Here is an 18,804-nt window from a genome sequence, read left to right as displayed (position 1 = left end):
GTTTATACCGTGCTAGGTGCACTTTAACTTTGTAAACAGGGATAATAGTTGGGGGAAGAATAACACTATGGGCAAGGTTATTTCACGAGAGCTGAGACAGCCCAAAATAAATAGGTTATCCAGGAATCTTCCAGATAGCAGCTTTTTCACTATATCAGAAGGGCTCAACATCACTATAGGCAAGGGTACTTCACGATGCAGTTGAGACGGCCCAAAATAAATAGGTTATCCAGGAATCTTCCAGATAGCAGCTTTTTCACTATATCAGAATGGCTCAACATTTTTTGGCCACATAGCAAAAGAAGCCCTCTCTTTTGGGCTTTTTGTGATGAGAAAGTGGAAAGCTTCAATGGCTGCAGTAACAAATTTCTATTACATTGGGGCATGCAGCTGTCTTCGTCAAGAGGTCGCGGCGGACAGACAAATGAACATGTTGCAGAAGTGCAAAACTGATGGTCCTCTATCTGATCTGATGGATGGTCATCTTGGCCATATCATCCTCAATGTGACTGGAATTGGAGGGGTTGAAATCGTCTGCAATTCCGATCTCGTACAATTCCATGAAATACCACCTTTAGGGGGTGACACGTGTATTGATACCAATGCAATGGTCCAGATCTGGTACAACTAATAAAACCTTAAGTCATTTAAATCAGATCTGGACCATTGCATTGGTATCGATACACGTGTCACCCCATGAAGGGGGTATTTCACGGAATTGTACGAGATCGGAATTGCAGACGATTTTTTTCCGAATTGGAGAGGTTTGTAGTAAAGAAATCGGTGGTTCACCTTGGGTAGAATGTAGGGGGATTCCCTGAGTTACTTTAAGTCAGCTAATAACTTAAACACCCATCTTTATGAGTCAAATGAAGCATATATTCTTCAATCTGCAACTGCAACTATTTGAGACCCATGTAACAGTTCTCTTGGACAAATAGATGGTCAACCTTGATGATTCTGACCATTTGATAAGGAAATTTCATTTTTATAAAGATAAATTGACAATTCTTCCCCTTCCCATTTTTGGGAGTCCAAATATGAAGCAACCAATAAAGTGGTTAACATCATCCCATTGTGCGAACTTTTGGCTCAGATCTTTAAAAGGCCACATGACAATGAATGAGTTGAGTTGGCAACAAGTACAGAAGGGGATCACACAGTTTATGTTACTTGCTGATGACATGGTGGTCAATGAGATTAAACAGCCAGCAAACACCAAGTTAGAACTACAAAGGCAGGTTTGGGAGTTTAAAGGCTTTAGACAAGCTAAGTAAAACAATATAAGCAATGAAATTCTAGTAAAACATGGTGACAGAACTGGGGGAATAGTTAAAGACTGATAACCAACAGATGCTCCAAAGTTAAAATTTGGTTATTTCTGTTCAAACAGTTCATGAGGAACAAGAAATTGTAAAGGATGTTGCACAAACTTAACAGCAGGTTGGATGAAGTTCAGTGACTTGCTAGGTGAGTGACACACCCATAAAATCAAAGGGAAAAATTTATAAGATGGTTCTAAGACAACGCAACATTTTTAGAGCAGAAGATCGACAGGTAGGTAAGCAAAAAATATACATAACAGGTGCAGCTGAATAATGATGTTGAAATGGGTGAGTAGTAAAAAAATAATGGACAAAATTGGCTGAGATGATGTGATCATAGGAAGTTACAGGAAGGGACAACAGGTGACATTAATAGCAAAGTAAACTGAGATAGTTGTTCATTAGTTCATCATGTTCACAAAGACCATTGACTCCACCGGTGAGAAGTGATATGATGCAAATTGGCATCCCTACTAAGGGCAACGGGATGGTAAAAAATGGCGTCGGTTGAGGTAATGTTAAAAAAATAACATGAAGACCGACAGCTTAACATAAGATATTAGTATTTATTTAGTGATCTTAGAAGTTCTGATACGGATTTGTTGAGTTCTGTACTATATTTGGATGAGGCCTTGAAAGGGAACTCCTTAATTCGACAAGAATATTGAAACGTTTGCATATTAAAAGCCAGAACCACCATACGTACAGGGGCACATGGACTACCACACAAACAACAATGGAGAGGGAGGGGAGAGATACCGTTGAATGTAGCCATCCATGTAAGGACTCCCAACAAAGGACTGACTTCCAGGCTGTTCTCTCACTAAAACTGCATAATGCTGCTAGTTGTTGTAAGATTGTTGCGGACTTGTGAACCTGTTAAGAAGCAGGGAGAAAGAATGGTTTCTTAGACATAAGTTATAACCTATTTAGAATGAGCACATAGTCTTCCCTTTATAGTGGGTGCAAGCAAATCTGTGATCTTGCTGTTAAACTTGAGTAAACTTTAATCCAACAGGTAGGGGTGCACCTCCCAATCTATTTGGCACTAAGGGTGTCCCCTCCCCACTTTCTCTCCCCACTTTGGTGCACCAGAGGGGGAGAGAACTTATGCCAGGGTTCTCAGAAGCTTTGCCCATCAAGATAGAAGCAGAGAATGACAGTGAATTTGGATTGCAGGCATTGACCAATTTTAGGATGTGGATAGGCAGAAAGAAGAGCAGACTGATGAGGGGGCAGACTTGGATGACATTAGGGAGGTGGAAGATAAGGAAAAAAGGGCCATCACTGAATGTAAACAAACAATTGGCATAATTTTCTCCGGGATAGAAGAATTTGTATTCAACTTTTTCAGAAAATTTGTAAGAGAAATCACAAAAGTAGGGAGGTCATTTTTTTTCCCTCAAAAGCATTCAAAGCAGAGTCACAATCAAATTATTTCTCAGATATGAAGAAAACCACTTTGAAACTTTGGTCCCATCACATGAAAAAGTCAGGTCACTAGATTTATGGCTCTTCTTGTTGCTCCTGATTGTCAATTAATCTTAATTTTCTTTTAGTTCTTGCAAAAAGGAAAGAGATCTCAGACAGTAGGAAATGTTAAGAAAAATTAAACCAAATATTCACAATATAAAAAGTGCAGCAGAAGATGCATATGGGCTTAAAAGCATCTTGTGGTCATGGAGAAAGGCCCAGTGGAAACTTCAGCCTTTAAGGAACAGTTCGAAAAGTGCGAATAGTCCGAGCACAATTTAGATGAATGAATTTGGCAACAGAAAATGGTAAATTGAAACAACCCATTGATGTCTATGTAACAAGGACAGCTCTTTTGTGATTTAAAGGTCATGTAGAAATTTGTTTGATATTAGATGCATGACAAAACTGCATTATACTTCATTTTTTCTTGAGAGAGAGACCTAATCATATGTGAAGACATTAAAAGAAACCATATTAATTGCTGCGGATCGCATACAAAAAGCGGGTGAGGGGCGGGGGTGGGGGTGGGGGTGGGGAAACATGTCCGATTGTTAACTTAAGATTGCCATGTCAAACAACTTGTACAGTTCTACCTGTGTCAGACACCTGCATATGTATCCGTACATACACCCAGATGTATATAACTGATTTAAGGACAATATATTTACCCTTGACATTGCTGATACACCAAGTAAAGCGTACACCACGTTAGATACAAGTCCCTCACCACTATGAGAAATGACCTGAACCGCCACTGCACCGAATGATCCTTCAGTAATGCAAGACATGGATTCAAACAATGTGCTCAGGCTAACCTCCAAAAAACCTGAAAGCCTCAAGAACAACTAAGAAGGATCAATCTATTACAGTTTCGTGGTTGTTCCATGTAAATGCTACAATGCGAAGCAAAAGTACAAGATTATGATGCACATGGAGAAAGCGAGCAAGAAGCTGCACCCCTGGTTGTTCTATGTAAGTATTACAATGTGAAACAAAAAAATTAAGATAATGATGCACATGGAGAAAGCAACCAAAAAGCTGCACCCATGGTCAATATAAGAGACGGTGGGCACCAAGTCGCATTTACTACCTAGAACTAACAACATTCTTTTGATTGCCCCTTGTCTTATTCTCCAAAAATTCTTTAGTTGGGAAAACAAGGGTTTTCAAAATAATTTGGTAGTGACATATCATTATGTCATATCAAAAGTTGCCATTGTTATGCACATTTTTCAAGTACATAATATTTTGTCATCATGTGTGTGTGTGGGCACGCGCACGTGCACGAGCGAGCGTGTGATCTCTATGAAAAAATCTTCTCCTTTAAAGAAGGTGACAAATCCGTGCATGAGTACTATAGTGTACTCAAGGGCATGTGGGAAGAACTAAACGTATATCGGCCCCTTACTACTGATATAGAGTTGAAAAATTGACGTGCAGAGTTCCAAGTGGGGAAGTTCTTATCTGGCTCAAATTCTGATCTGTATCCTGTCAAGGTAGAACTTCTCAATGGTGAAAGGGTTCCATCCATAATCTATGAATGAAGTTTTCTACCGTATTCAGCGCATTGTTTTTTTTTTTTTTAAGGTCTTTGAGCTACCAATACTTGATCCCTGGTTCCCAAGGTACAATACAAAGATTTTGACCATTGAGACGGCCAAAGGCATTGGTTATTCAGCGCATTGTGTCTCCCTCCCTATCTAAATCTAAACGATCTTCCTCTTTCAAGGAGAGTTCGGCCTTTGTTACTGGTAATGGTGTCCGTGGTTGTGGCTCTGCCTTTCCTAGAAAAGGTCATGGTTCAGTGAGGTTGAGGACGTGGTACTAGTGGTGGTGGAGGACAGCAAACTGACCAATCCTAACATCAATTTACACATTGTAGGAGTAATAATGCAATTGAAAAGTGTTAGGTACATGTCAATGGGCACAACAATTTTCCAATACATCTGTGGTCAATTGGAATTCTGAAGTGGTGTCATCTAGTGATATGGATCTTGCTTCTTCATCTAGTGTCAGTCAATCAATTACTGTGTCTCGTACTCTCGTGATGATTATCATCAATTGTTAAAATGAGTTCAGCAACTTGAAACATAGTTATCCCACTTCCTCATCCATTGCTACATTAGCCCATTCAGGAATCATTGCGCTTCCCACTTCATCTCCTACAACTTGGGTTATTGATTCAGGTGATTCATCTCATATGATTGCTTAGTCAAACATGTTTTCTTCCTTCCAGAAATCTTGTCATCCATCTCGAGTCATACTCACTGATGACTCTTCTACTCAAGTTTCTGATCATGATGTTGTTTCTTTTCCTCCTCATCCTCAACATCTATACTTCATGTACAACAATTACCTTTAAATCTTCTTTCCAGAAGTCAGCTTATCAAACACTAAACTGTTCTATTAATTTTTATTCTTATTCTGTCTTTCAAGTCCTCAAGACAAGGATGTGATTGGTTGAGGAAGTGAGAAGGATGTTTTATACTACTTTGACAGTGTCTTCTCCTATATAGCTGCCTCTGCTGCTTCTAGTGGTGCTTCTCCTCTTCAATGGCATTATCAATTGGGACATTTGTCACTCTCCAAACTTCAGCACATGGCTCCCACTTTGTAAATCAATTTTTATTATTGAATATGAGGCAACTGAGCTTGGCAAACATCATCACACTTTCTCTCTCTCTCTTGTGATGTCTCTAGGAGTAGATCTTTGTTTTCCTTAATCCATTATTGTTATGCAATCTTTGAGAAATATAAATGCAAGCTTCGACGTACACTGCGAACCTAGGGTAGGAAACAAAATTAACAATTTGAGTGTGGTTTTCGAGTATCTAAAGGTCATGTGCTTATGGATGCTTAATTGAGGCTTGTGCCTACCTACCAAAAAAAAAAGGTTTGTGCCTAAGTTTCAGTCCAAAATATGGCCACTTGACCACCAAATTGGTCAGACAAATCCAACCGCCGAGACCTGCAGAATTTTGACCAGATTTTGGTTGAAACCCAAAATTATTTGATTTCGATCAGGGTTGAAATCCTGGTCAAAACCAACTTCGTGAACTTTAGTGATATCTATGCTTCAACTTGAGGAGTGTTATTATTGTTTTCTATATAGTGTGTTATGCAGAGGGTATTTTTGTATTTACTGATTCTTATTCTAGGGAAATATTGTAATTGTCCATATTTTAGTTTTTATATATACAAGACAAACCTGCTGATTGGAAGAATCTCTCCTTTTTCCTATCTGCTAGCTCTTTTTTTCTCCATCTCTTCTTCTTCTTTGCTGGTTTTCTTTGTTTTACTTTGTTATAGGGGTTTTAGTAGTTCAGCAAGTTAAGAGTCCCCAAAGTAGTTTCTAAGTTAGTCTATTTATTTATTGATGAATAAATAATTCATTACTAGGAGGAAGAATATACAAGGGGAAAAAGGGGGGGGGGGAAGCCTGGAGATCACAAACAAAAGAGCCCAAAAACGGAAAACAAGGCCAGGAGGGAACAATAAGAGGGGGGGGGAGGGGAGACATCAGGTGGTGGGGTGGGTGATGATGGAAGGGGGAAGGCCCCAGGAGACAACAATGAGTTTGTTCCTTGGGTATTTCTAATAGTTCTGAGACGGATAGTGCCAATCTTGGTACTAACCTCGAAGAAGATGGCATTCCAAATCTTGTCAAAATAACGAGAGTTGGGAGTCCATCTCCAGAGATTGCGCTCCATCCAAATATGATTGATTGCCGCCACAAAAGTGAGTTTCCCAATTGTGTTACATATGGTAGAACTGCCGAAAGTCATGTCAATCTAGAGCCACTCTTTAGACAAAGGAGGAGTGGGTCTATTGGATGGCCAAATGAATCTGAGGGCCTTCTTCCAAATGGAAGAGAAGGGGCAAGAGAAGAAGAGATGGTTGATATCTTCATTGCTATTCTAGCAAAGGCAGCAGGAGAGGGAGGCATGGATGTGCCCGTGGATAAGGAAAGATTGGGTGAGGAGACAGTTGGAGAGAGCACGCCGGACAGTAAGACTGTGGCGGGGTATGTGGCCTTTAAACCATGCGGTTTTGTGCCAAGGAGTAATCAGGGACTTGATACGAATGAATTCTCAGGTTGAGGCCAAAGTGAAGGAGCCCGTAGAGGAAGACGTCCAAATGACCTTGTCCTCCCTATCATGGTGGCCAGTAGGAATGGGAGGAAGGGCAGACCAAATGTCAGAGAGGGGGGGGGGAGAGGGGGAGGGGACCAGCCAGAGGGGGAGAGGGATGGAGACGACTAGAGAAGAGACCGGAGGAATAAATGGATCTCAGGGTGATGAGGTTGATAAGGATTCCAGATGGATACTAGGGGTCAAGCCCATAGTAGTCAAGGCGTCGCTTTGGCGTCCAAGCGGTTTGCGTGGGGCCTAGGCGACTGTTGCCTTATTGCACTGTATGTCGCCTTATACTTTTTGCACTTATTTATGCCAAATATCATTGAAGTAAATGATTTACATTCATTTACTTAAGATATTATTCGTAAATAAGCAAATACCCCCGATTTGAATCCAATAAAAATAGTTTAAAAACCAAATTCCAAAAGGAAAAACTCAACCCCCCAGTCCAAGAACAAAACTGGTTTTTTGGTTGTAGGGCGATTTTCAACTTTCGAATGCTAAGGTTTTTCTCAATTCTGAAAATTTCATAAATTTTATCATGGTAGAACATTGTTAAAAACCAAAATTCCGACAAAATAATCTTTTGTTTTGATGTCCATAAAATTATTTTCATTCAGGCGATTTAATAGCATTCATACACTTTAAAATAAGTTTGACCGGAACATAACTTTGTCATAACAACTCAGATTTAAGTAATCTTAGACTTATTGGAAAGCTAGTTTTGTGTTAAACTTAATACAAAAAGTCTAATGTAAAAATAAAATCATTTGACCAATAAAACTTATTATAGAATAAGAGCATTTTTCTAGATGTCAATAAGCCATGTTGATTTTTATGACTTGATGTGAGTGTGACTATGTTGATTTTTTATGACTTGATGTTGATTATTTTTTATGTCATAGGGTATATATTATAACATACAAAATAACTTTAGTAAATAAGGGATATAAAAAATAACACATAGGCGATTTGATCACCATGGCAACACCATAACGGGAGATTTACCGCCAAATCGATTAGCCACCCCTCCACCGCCTTGGGTCGCCATGATACCGTGAAAACTATGGTCAAGCCAAAGGGAGGTGGAGGAACCGTAGCCAATGGAGTAAGAGAGGCACTTGAGAGAAGAATGCCTAGAGTTGAGGCAAGATCGTGTTAAGTTCGTCTCGAATTCTTGACCTGTTTTGAAGAATGACCCGCTGTGACATATTTTGGAGTCGAGCCGAATGGGATTTTTTCTAAGATCTGTGATGGAATGAGAGGGTAAGGTTCGACCCGATCGACCGCAACCCGATGTTCTTACACAACACGGGTTGAAGAAAACCCTAATTGGGAAGGCAAAGAAACCTAAAACTATGTCCAATGATGATAAGAATGAGATGGATGATAAAACCCTTTCGGCTATTCAACTGTCTCTCTCGAATGAAGTTCTACAAGAAGTTCTCTCAGAGAAGACAGCTTCAAAGTTATCGTGAAATTAGAGAATCTCTACCTCACCAGATCCCTCACCAATAGAGAGATTGAAGCAGCAACTATATAACCTACATATGGGTGAAGGCGAAGGCACTTCCATTAAATCCCACACATCTGAATTTAATTCTATTGTTACTAATTTGCAAAGGATAGATGTTAAAATAGGCGATTAAAAATTAGGCACTATTATTGTTATGTTCTCTGTCTCCATCATATAAGCATTTTAGGGACACCATGATTTATGGTAGAGATAATCTCTTGAGGATGTCAAAACGAATCTGCTAAGCAAGCAGAGGATTGATGATGTTAACATTAATCAATAAATCTGATGGTGTTAGTTTGGTAGATAGAGGGAGAACAAATGATAGGGGTCAGATGGTGACAAAAAGAAGGCTAGATCGAAATCTAAGCACAAGAATTTGACCTGCAATTACTGTAAGAAAAATTGACATATTAAATCTAAATGCTATAAGCTTTTAAATAAGGAGAAAGCAAGTAGCGGTGCCCAAAATCAATAGAAAGAGATGATTCTGCAGAAGCTAGTATTGCCGAAGATGAGAATGAGTCTGATATGCTTTTGGTGACTGATGACAGAGTCAGATCACAGGATGAATGGATTCTCGACTCTAGTTGTTCCTACCACCATGGTTTAAAGTATCAATACGTATCGTACAATATCGGCTAATGCGCATCTGTATCGGCCCTTATCGATACGATACATGGAATTTTTCAAATCCTTTGTATCGATATGTATCCTACGATACACCACCGATACATACCGATACGATATGCACCAATACATAATGATACTCTATGGAAAATTAAAAATTGAGGTGAAATGTACGTTTTGGTATGTATCGATACGTATCGACCAATACATACTGATACGGTACGATACGTACCGATACAGTGTGCTACGGTTATATAATGGCCAAGATGGATAATTTTTCAGAAAAAAATGATTTTTTGAGGGGTTTTTGTTCCAAATGTGCTAGCAGCCATTTTCTCTCTAACTAAAGTGGAAATCAAGGTTGGGAACAAGGATTTTACATTTATGGGACGACTACAAAGGATTATGTTATCCGTAATGCTTCCGCCTGCAATGAAGGCCGATTGATTTGGACTGACATGAGAATCAACAACCACCGAAATCCAGTTAGCAAGAACTTTGGCTATGAATTTGTAGAGGAGGTTACAGAGGGTGATAGGTCTGAAGTCGCCCATTGAGTTGGCACCTTCTTTCTTTGGGATGAGACAAAGAAAGGTGTAATTGATGCCAGAGATTTGGCAGGGGTTGAGGAAGAAGTTTCTGATGGCAAAGATGAGGTCATCCCGAATGCGGAGGAAGCTTTCTTCTTGGGCAAGAAGAGAGGAGGGCTCAGAGCCTACCAACTTTTCTTCCTCAGTAAGAGAGATATTGAGGAGATCGAGTTGGAGCCTAGCTTGGATAATGTCAAGCTTCCCTTGATAGCCCTTAACTCTTTCGGATGTGTTCCCGAGAGTGGAAGAGTTCCAAGCCTTAAGGCAGCTTTGACATTTTTTGGCCTTTTGGCGAAGGCAATGTGGGGGGAGGAGACAGGAATAGGGATGGCACAGCAGTCTCTGACAATGGGGAGAAAGTCACCGTGAAGGGTCCACATGTCAAAGAACTTGAATGGTTTGGGGCCAAAGGAGATGTTGGGCTGAACAAAGAGGGAGATAGGGGAGTGATCAGCGATACCAGGGAGGCCAAAGCGGGCATAGAAGGAGGGAAAAAGGTTGAGCTAGGTCCCATTGACTAGGACCCTACCCAACTTGCAAGCCACTCAATCAGGGCCAGCAAGCCGGTTGTGCCAGGTGAATTTGGGGCCAGAACATCTGAAATCATTCATGTTGATGTCATCAACCACTCATTGAAGTGCTCACATAAGAGAGATGAATGGGGGTCCCTCCGAATATCTCGCGCACAGCAAGGACCATGTTAAAGTCACCCCCTATACCCCAAGGGGCGAAGACGGCGATAGGGGCGAAGGAGAGACTTGTCAGCTCAAAGAGGAAGCCTATCAAGGGAACAATTGAGAGCATAGATCACACAGACAAAAGAGGGGGAGAGCCAGTTGGCGAGGGGAAGGAGATATGAATGGCTTGGGATGAGGAGACAATGGGAGAGACATAAGGGAGGAGAGGGTTTCGGAGGATCCAAATGTGGCCATTGGGGGAATGATTGTAATTGGAGTAGAAGGACCAAGAGGGAGCAATCGAGGCAGAAATGTAGGGGCATTAGGTCCCAGGAGGCAGCACAGAATGGCTTTAGAGAACTTGAGGCGGAAGCGGATCACAATATGCTTGCCAGAGGAATTGAGACCTCTGACATTCCAAATAATCTAGGGGATCATTAAGAATGGGAGTGGTGGGCATCGATAACTCTGAGGAGCTAGGAGAGGACTTGGAGGCCATAGTGGGGACCTTAGACTTGGGTTTGGATCTGGGTTTGCGGTGGTACTCTCAGAGGGGGGAGGGCTGATGGTTGACCTTGGTCTTTCCACGCACTTTGGCAATTGTGCAAGATCGGATTGGCTTGGACTTCCTCGTGGAAGTATGAGAGATCTCAACATGCACAGGGGAGGGGGCTTGGGAAGGACTGGAGGGGAGGTTAGAAATAGTCTGAGAAGGAGGGGAATTCCGAGGGGGGGTTAGTCAAAAATTCAATGGGAGGGATAGAGGGGGGTTAGGTAATGGATGAACGGGGGCCAGCAGGTTTACCGAACAGGGGAGCGGCATCACTGGGGCAGCAACATTCAACCAAATAGGGGCAGATGCCAAGTAGGAGGTGCCGGTATCAGCAGCAAGGTTGAGGGGCCTGGGCAGAGGGCCAAGAACAGATTTTCTCCCACACCTTCCAAGGCTGGGGGAGCTCGCAAGAGGCACAGTATCTGTGACAATGGGGGATGAAGTGGTGCTGACACCTTCGAAGGAGGTAGCAGTCGTGGCAAGAGAGTCCGGCTGAGGTCCAAGATTGGAGGCAATCTTGAAAGAGGCTTCCAGCTAGACGTGGAATGCTTGCAAGAGGTTCGCAATTTCAAGAACCAGCGGTGGCGGCAGAGGAGCCTGAATTAGAGAGGATGGAGATTTGGAGATGGCACCTTCAGAGGCGGTTGCAGATGTGGCTATGAAGACTGGCAAGGATGTGGCAGGGTCGCGACAAGAGAGGTGTTACAGCAGGAGGCAGTTGTCGTTTGAAGGCAGCAACATAGTCACAATCAAGGGGTTGACCAGCGAAGAACCAGGCGGGGGGAGGTTTGGGGATGATGGTAGAGGGTGGCAACCGATAGAGCCGAAGCAAGGAAGTGAAGGAGGCGGGAGGCCAACTATCAGGCAAAAAAGGTCAAAATGGGCTAGTGGTCGGGTTTGGGTCGAGAGGAGATGGGCGAGGAGGAGGGCCATAGTGAAGGGAAGGGCCCAAAGGGCAAGGGCCTAGAGGCGGATGGGCCAGGAGAACATGGGCGGGCCAAGAGGAAGGTTGAAGGGAGAATGTTGGGCCAAGAGAAGGGTGGATTGGGAGTGGGCTTGGGCTTGGGCTTGGGCTTGGGCTTGGACTTGGTCTGGAATACAAGTGGAGAGTAAAGGAGGTTGGTTTAAGGTGGGCCGAAGAGGGGCTGCATGCGATGAGGAGCTGTGGAAAAGGGAGGATTCCACCGAGGCTAATGTGGGCCCCCCAAAAGGGAGTGAAGGGAGAGGGAGTAAAGAAGTAGAATGTTGTGTAGTGGTTGGAAGATTCTAAAAGAGTAGCAAGGTTCACGGTATCGGGTTTCGACCAAGTTTCGACCTCTGGGGAGACCAAAATTTCGGTGAAAACCTGAGAAATTTCGAGGATACCGGGGAATTTTTCCCGATATGGTAGAAACTTAGGTTTCGACCCCCAAATAGTGTTTTTTTTTGTCTGATTTTTTGTGTACAACCTCTTTTAAACATTTCTAACGCATTCACATCATAGTTTCATTTAAAAAAACACATAAAGTCTTACTTGTGTGGTGAACCAAAGGTTCGATAAGCATTATGCTGACTGTTGGCTTAAATTCTGAAATTTTACTACATAATGACTATATATAGTCTACAATCTCCATCAAAACATAAGACATAATCCAAATGATCCAAAATAGATAAAAATTTTACATCATCAACAGTTATCTATCAACACTGAAATTGTGACTCAATTCCAAGTAGAGTGTCTAGGTGGTTCCATCTAAGTAGTGACTCACTACCCTCAAGGCACGCATGTTATATTTTCTAACATTATTTAGTAAGCTATATATACCTTATATCATAAAAAACCAACATTAAGCCACATAAAGTCATTAAAATCAACATTTAGCCACATCAAATCATAAAAAATCAACATTAAGTCACATTAAGTTATAAAGAATTAACATTTAAAGAAATGCTCTTGTTCTATAATAAGTTTGACTAGTCAAATGATTTTTATTTTTACATGAGACTTTTTGTATTAGGTATAACATAAAAACAACTTTCCAACAAGTCTAAGATTACTTAAATCTGAGTTGTAATGACATAGTTATGCTCCGGTTAAACTTATTTTAAAGTGTGCGAATGCTGTTAAAATCACTTGAATGAAAATAATTTTAGGGATGTCAAAACAAAAGATTATTTTACCAAACTTTTGGTTTTTAGCAATGTTTTAACATTATAGGATTTATAAAATTTTCATAATTGAGAAAAACCCCAACATTTAAAAGTTGAAAATCACCCCTATAACCAAAATCCAGTTTTTGTTCTTAGACTGGGGGGTGACTTTTTATCCTTTAGGAATTTGATTTTTAAACTATTTTTATTGAATTCAAATAGGGGGTATTTCCTTATTTATGAATAATATCTTAAGTAAATGAAAAAGGTCGAAATAGGTGATTTTTTAAAATCCTCTAAGGTTTCGTTTCGACTTGAGTCGATACTTGCGAAACATGCAAAATTTCGCATGTCGCATGTTTCGCTCGAGTTCTCGAACCATGAGGAGTAGTATCACAGGAGGATTTTATTTTTTTTATTACTTTTGGTTCTTTTTTTTTATGAATAAATAAATTCATTACCAAGAGGAATATACAAGGGGGGAAGAAGGGGGTACTAGACCATGGCTAGCCAAACAAATACAACCGAACAAGATCCAGAATCAGATCAGCAAGCAAGAAAAACCTAGATAAAACCAAGAAAGAGGGGGAAGGCAACAAACAAGGGGAAGGCTAAGGATGGGGATGGTGTCAATGTGAAGGTTCCAAGAGGTAATGATATGATTGTTCCTGGCTGAACTGGGAACGGGTCTTGAGGGAGGGACTGGTGTTCAAAGGTAACATCAAAGGAGATGGCTTTCCAAATCTTGTCCAAGGATCGAGAATTGGAAGACCATCTTCGGATGTTGCGCTCCATCCAGATATGATTGATGGTAGCAGAAAAAGCTAGCTTCCCAATAGTGTCACAAATATAGGATCCCGAGAAGGTCATGTCAATCCAAATCCATTCTCTGTCAAAAGGAAGAATAGGCCTCGAAGAAGGCCAACACTTGGAGAGGACCAGGTTCCATATGGAGGAAAAAGGGAAAAAGAAGAAGAGGTGAGGAATATCCTCAGAGTCATAGGGGCAAAGACAATAGGTAGGGGAGACATGGATATAGCGGTGGATGAGGAAGGCTTAGGTGGGAAGGAAGTTGGAGAGACATCTCCAAAGAGTAAAACTATGGTGAGGAATGTGTCCCTTGAAACAAACAAGGTTATGCCAAGGAACCATAGGACCGGAGGATCGAACAAAAGACCAAGCCAAGGCATAAGAAAACATCCCATTGGATAAGTGGATCTAAATGCATTTGTCTTCTCTACCACGGTGGCCAGGAGGAAGAGGAGGGAGGGAGGACCAGAGGTCAAGGGGGGAGTAGAAGGGGGAGGGGACCAGCCAAGGGGGGATAAGATGCAGGATACAATGGCACACTTGGGGATACTAGAGGTGTAAATAGTTCTTGGGGAAACCAAAAAAACCAGGATTCCAGTCAAGTGCCAAGGGTCCATCCATAAGGAAGTAGTCTGGCCATTACCAATGGAAAAGGATCTGGCATTCAGAACCAAAGGATGCAGAGAGAATTTTCCTCCAGATCCAAGAACTATCTGGAGGAACCGAGACAGTTCAGAGAGTGGTGCTTAAGGTGGTAGGAGTAAATCCAATCAACCCAGATGCTCTTGTGCTTGGATTCGATTCTCCAAATGAGCTTAAGAATACCAGCTGAATTGACATCTTTGATTCTCCGAATGCCAAGACCCCCTTCGACTTTGGGAAGGCAAATCTTGCTCCAACTAAGAAGGTGCAGAAACCTAGAGGTATCCGCCCCTTTCCAAAGGAAGGAGCAGAAGATTCCTTCAATGGTGTTGATTGTGGTAGCAAGAAGGGAGTAGACACCAGACCAATAAAGAGATATGTGGATTGGAGCACCGAATGGATGAGGGTAAGGCAGCCTGCATTAGAGAGCAGTTTGCCTTTCGAGAGCTGGAGCTTCTTTCTCAAGATGTCCAGGAAGGGGGAGCAGTGATGGGAGGAGAACCTGGAGGAGATGAGAGGAAGACCCAGGTACTTAACAGGTAGGGACCCCAAGGAAAATCCAGTGATGCCAATAAGGTGATCTCGGGAGTCAAGAGAGACTCCAGAGAGGACGAGGCTAGAATTGAGTAAGTTGATGCTGAGACTAGAGAGGTTTTCGAAGGATCGAAGAGAATCCATAATGGTGGAGATGGAGAGAGGGTCAGCTTTGGAGAATATCATGATGTCATCAGCGAAAGCAAGGTGGGTGAGAAGGTGGGATTTGCACTTGGGGATAGGAGAGATCAGGCAAAGGTCCGTGGCCAATTGGATGGATCTAGACAGGACCTCCAAGGAGAGGGAGAAAAAAAAGGGAGAGAGAGGGCGGCCTTGCCTAATTCCTCTCCCAGAAGGGAAATAACCAGCAGAGCTACCATTAAAGAGGACAGAGAACATGGGAGAGGAAATACAGCAATGGATCCAATGAACAAAGGATGGAAGGAAAGACATAGTGAGGACTCTGGATATAAAGTCCCAACTCAGGGTGTCAAACGCCTTATAGATGTCAATTTTGAGCAGAGCAGCAAAGGAATGAGATTTGCGATCAAAACCACGGACAATCTCATGACAGAGCATGATATTGTCAGCAATTGTCCTACCTGCGATGAAAGCAGATTGATTAGGACTGACAAGGATGGTAATGACCTTTTTTATTCTATTGGAGAGAATCTTGGCCACAAATTTATAGAGCACATTGCATAAGGAGATTAGCCTGAAATCGTTCAAGGAGACCGCTCCCTCCTTTTTGGGAATGAGATAGAGGAAGGTATGGTTAACTCCACGAATCTGGTTGGGGTTAAGGAAGAAACTACGAACAGCATGGATAAGATCATGGCGGACAATGTTCCAACAAGAGGAGAAGCCCATGCTGAAACCGTCAGGGCCAGGGGCTTTATTGGTCTTATGGGAGGATGGCCGACAGAATTTCTTCCTCAGAAGGGATGGATTGAAGGTAAGGGAGCTGGTCTTCAAGGACAAATTTATTGAGAAGGTGAGGGATGGGGGCGGGGGAATCGAAGGGGGAGGATGAAGGATGCCCTGAAAGTGAGAGACAACTTCGACTTTGATGTCAACAAGGTTGAGGATCTCAATGCCGAAGGAAGAGATGAGCTTGGGGATAGAGTTCGCATTATTGCGAGCCCTGAGAGACCTGTGAAAGTAGGCAGTGTTTGAGTTTCTAAGTTCAAGCCATTTGCTGCGGGCTTTCTGACGGAAAAAACTTTCCTCCTGACTTAGAAGCAAGGAGAGCTCAAAAGCCAGACTTTTCCTTAACAACGAGGGAGGGGCTGAGGAGATTAGTCTGGATTTTGGTTTGGATGGAAGAGAGCCTATCTCGACAAGATGAGTCACGAGTAGAGATATTGCCCAAGGTGAAAGAATTCCAAATCTTGAGGGAGGCTCTGACATTCTTAAGCTTCTTGACAAGAACAATGAGGGGGGGGGGACGGGAGGGGTTAATGGGGATGGTCCAAGCATCCCTCACTAAAGGAAGAAACTCAGGAGGAGAGACCCACATATCAAATAACTTACACGGTTTTAGACGAAAGGAGCGGAAGGGGAGGACATGGATAGAGATTGGGCTATGATAAAAAATCCCTGGGAGCTCGAAGGAAGTATGGGAGGATGGGAAGGACTCAAGCCATACTTGATTGACTAAGGCTCTATCCAGCTTGCAAGCCACACAGAGGCTACCAGACCTTCTGTTATGCCAGGTTAGTTTAAGTCCCGACCAACGGAGGTCATTAAAGCTAAGGTCATCAATATAGTCATTCAAGGAATCAACCGCATGGTGATCAATGGGGTTCTCTCCATGCTTCTCATGGCTGAACTGGATGACATTGAAGTCACCCACAATACCCCAAGGGCTAGAACCCGTAGAGTGGCTAAAGGAGCGGAGCTCAGTCCAGAGGGAAGCTCTGCGAGGGGCAAGATTGTGGGCATAGATGATAAAAGAGGTAATAGATGTGGCCACCAGAGGGGTGGAAGATGAAGAGGTGAATTGCTTGGGTAGAGGAGATGGCATTAATGAGGAGAGAATTGGGATCCCAAAGAACCAAGATTCTGCCATTGGGACTGTGGAGGTCATTGGAGATGTGAGACCAGGATGGAGTGATGGAAGAGATAAGCGGGGCATTAGCTTTAAGAACTCGTTTCAAGAAGGCTACAGAGATTGGAGAGGGAGGAACGAATGTGAGATCTAATGTCAGCTTGTTTAGCCGAGGAATTAAGTCCTCGAACATTCCAAATAGTCCAGGGGATCATTGGAGACCAGAAGAGGTGGGCAGCAATTGCTCCGCAGAGCAGGGAGTATATGAAGCAGAGGAAGTTCTCCGGAGAGAGGATCGATTGGCATATCCAATGACTGGAGAGGTAGAATTTGGATTGACCTTGAGTGTGGAGGACAACTTGGTAGAGGTAGAGGTGGCTTTTTTTTTTCTTTTTGGATGGCTTCACCAAGGGAGGGTGGGCAGCGGGAGAGGTTTCTGCTGCGGCAGGGGTAAGGGATAGGGATGAGGTTAAATGGACAAGGTGTGGGTAATCAACATCAATACTTGAAGTAAACAATTTAGAATCATGGAGATCAGTTTTTGCAGGCCCATTTGTAGCTGCAATCTGATTAGCCAAGATAGCCAAGGGAGCTAGGCAGATCGAGAGAGCAGACAAAGAATCTTGCATGGTGACAGTTTCATCCAAGGTCAAATTGGCAGAGAGCACAAGGGCATTGGCCACATAACCAATGTGTGGAGAAGCAACTAATGATGCAGTCCGGTTGGGGCCTTCCAAGGCCAAAGACAAATCGGTGACGATGGCAGTCCGGTTAGAGCCTTCCAAGGCCAGAGAGTTTCTGGTGGCGGGAGGACCTTCCGAGGCCAAAACACCATCAGGGCCAGGTAATATCATTAGGACCAAGGGTCCCAGAGAGGAGGGCGAGGAGCCCGAAGGAACAATAGTCGTTGAGGGGTGGGAATTACCAGTTAAAAGCACAGCAACAGTGACGGCAGGGTCGAGAGGATCAGCAGCAACGAGGGGGGCTTCCAAGGCCGGAGCAATAGTAGGGGTAACGACGACCAGCGGGGGCGTAGGCCCAGGCAGGCAAGACGAGGAAGCTGAAGGGATGACAACAGGCAAGCAAGAAGGAGAAGACCTGACGGAAGCTCAAAGACGAGAGGAGCAGTTGAAGGGCGAGAGAGGCGACGGGTTCGGATACAGAGGCGGGGCGTTTGATGGATGGGGCAAGGTACTGATTGTGGTATCCGGGTCTGGGTAGGTGACAGGTACGGATTCAGAGGCGGGGCGGGTAGTAGATGGGAGAAAGGGGTTGGATGAGTTGTAAAGATTCGCCGAGCAAAGCGGGTGGTGATCTTTGGGAAATTTAGAAAATGTGTTTAATAGCTGAACCAGTAAAAACTGGTTCAAAGGATAAAAGGGGCCCCGTTCAGGACAACTAAAGGAAGGGTTATGACCATAGTTTTTAAGGCGCTGGTGCGGTCCAGTAGAGGTAAGGCAATCAGCCGACTCAGGAGTAGCGCAAAAGGCGGTCGCCTTTTACACTAAAGCGCTGCAAGGCGTCGCCTTAGGCGCCTTATAGCGCCTTAGTGTACAAGGCGGTCGCCTTAGTGTACTGGCTATTTAAAAATAAAAAAAAATTGTTTTTCTAAAGATTCCAAATTACATATTATTATTGGGACGTGTATAAAATCTGATGCACATGTGATGCATTGGATCAAAAATCATATAAAAACTAAAAACCCTTTCCATAAAAAAAAAAAAAAAAAAAAAAA

The 18,804-nt window shown here is 42.9% G+C and overlaps 1 protein-coding gene across 8 annotated transcripts in view; it reads right to left on the bottom strand.

Moving 5' to 3' along the window:
• The window catches only part of LOC122079548 (transportin MOS14), a 93,296-nt gene that overhangs the window by 1,118 nt on the left and 73,374 nt on the right, over positions 1 to 18,804 (bottom strand). For 4 of the 8 annotated variants that reach the window (XM_042646099.1, XM_042646100.1, XM_042646097.1 and 1 more), the window contains 2 exons: positions 3,470 to 3,627; positions 2,085 to 2,201 (listed from right to left, as the gene is read on the bottom strand). In XM_042646099.1, coding sequence (XP_042502033.1) covers positions 2,085 to 2,201; positions 3,470 to 3,627 — 275 coding nt within the window. Of the gene's footprint in view, positions 1 to 2,084; positions 2,202 to 3,469; positions 3,647 to 18,804 lie in introns of those variants that run through there. The other 4 variants (XR_006140462.1, XR_006140461.1, XR_006140463.1 and 1 more) reach the window with 3 other exon arrangements.

The sequence above is a fragment of the Macadamia integrifolia genome, chromosome 5 (assembly GCF_013358625.1).
Source record: "Macadamia integrifolia cultivar HAES 741 chromosome 5, SCU_Mint_v3, whole genome shotgun sequence".
NCBI lineage: Eukaryota > Viridiplantae > Streptophyta > Magnoliopsida > Proteales > Proteaceae > Macadamia > Macadamia integrifolia.
The sequence above is the reverse complement of the archived record's forward strand: the minus strand, read 5'-3'. Positions and strand labels throughout refer to the sequence as shown.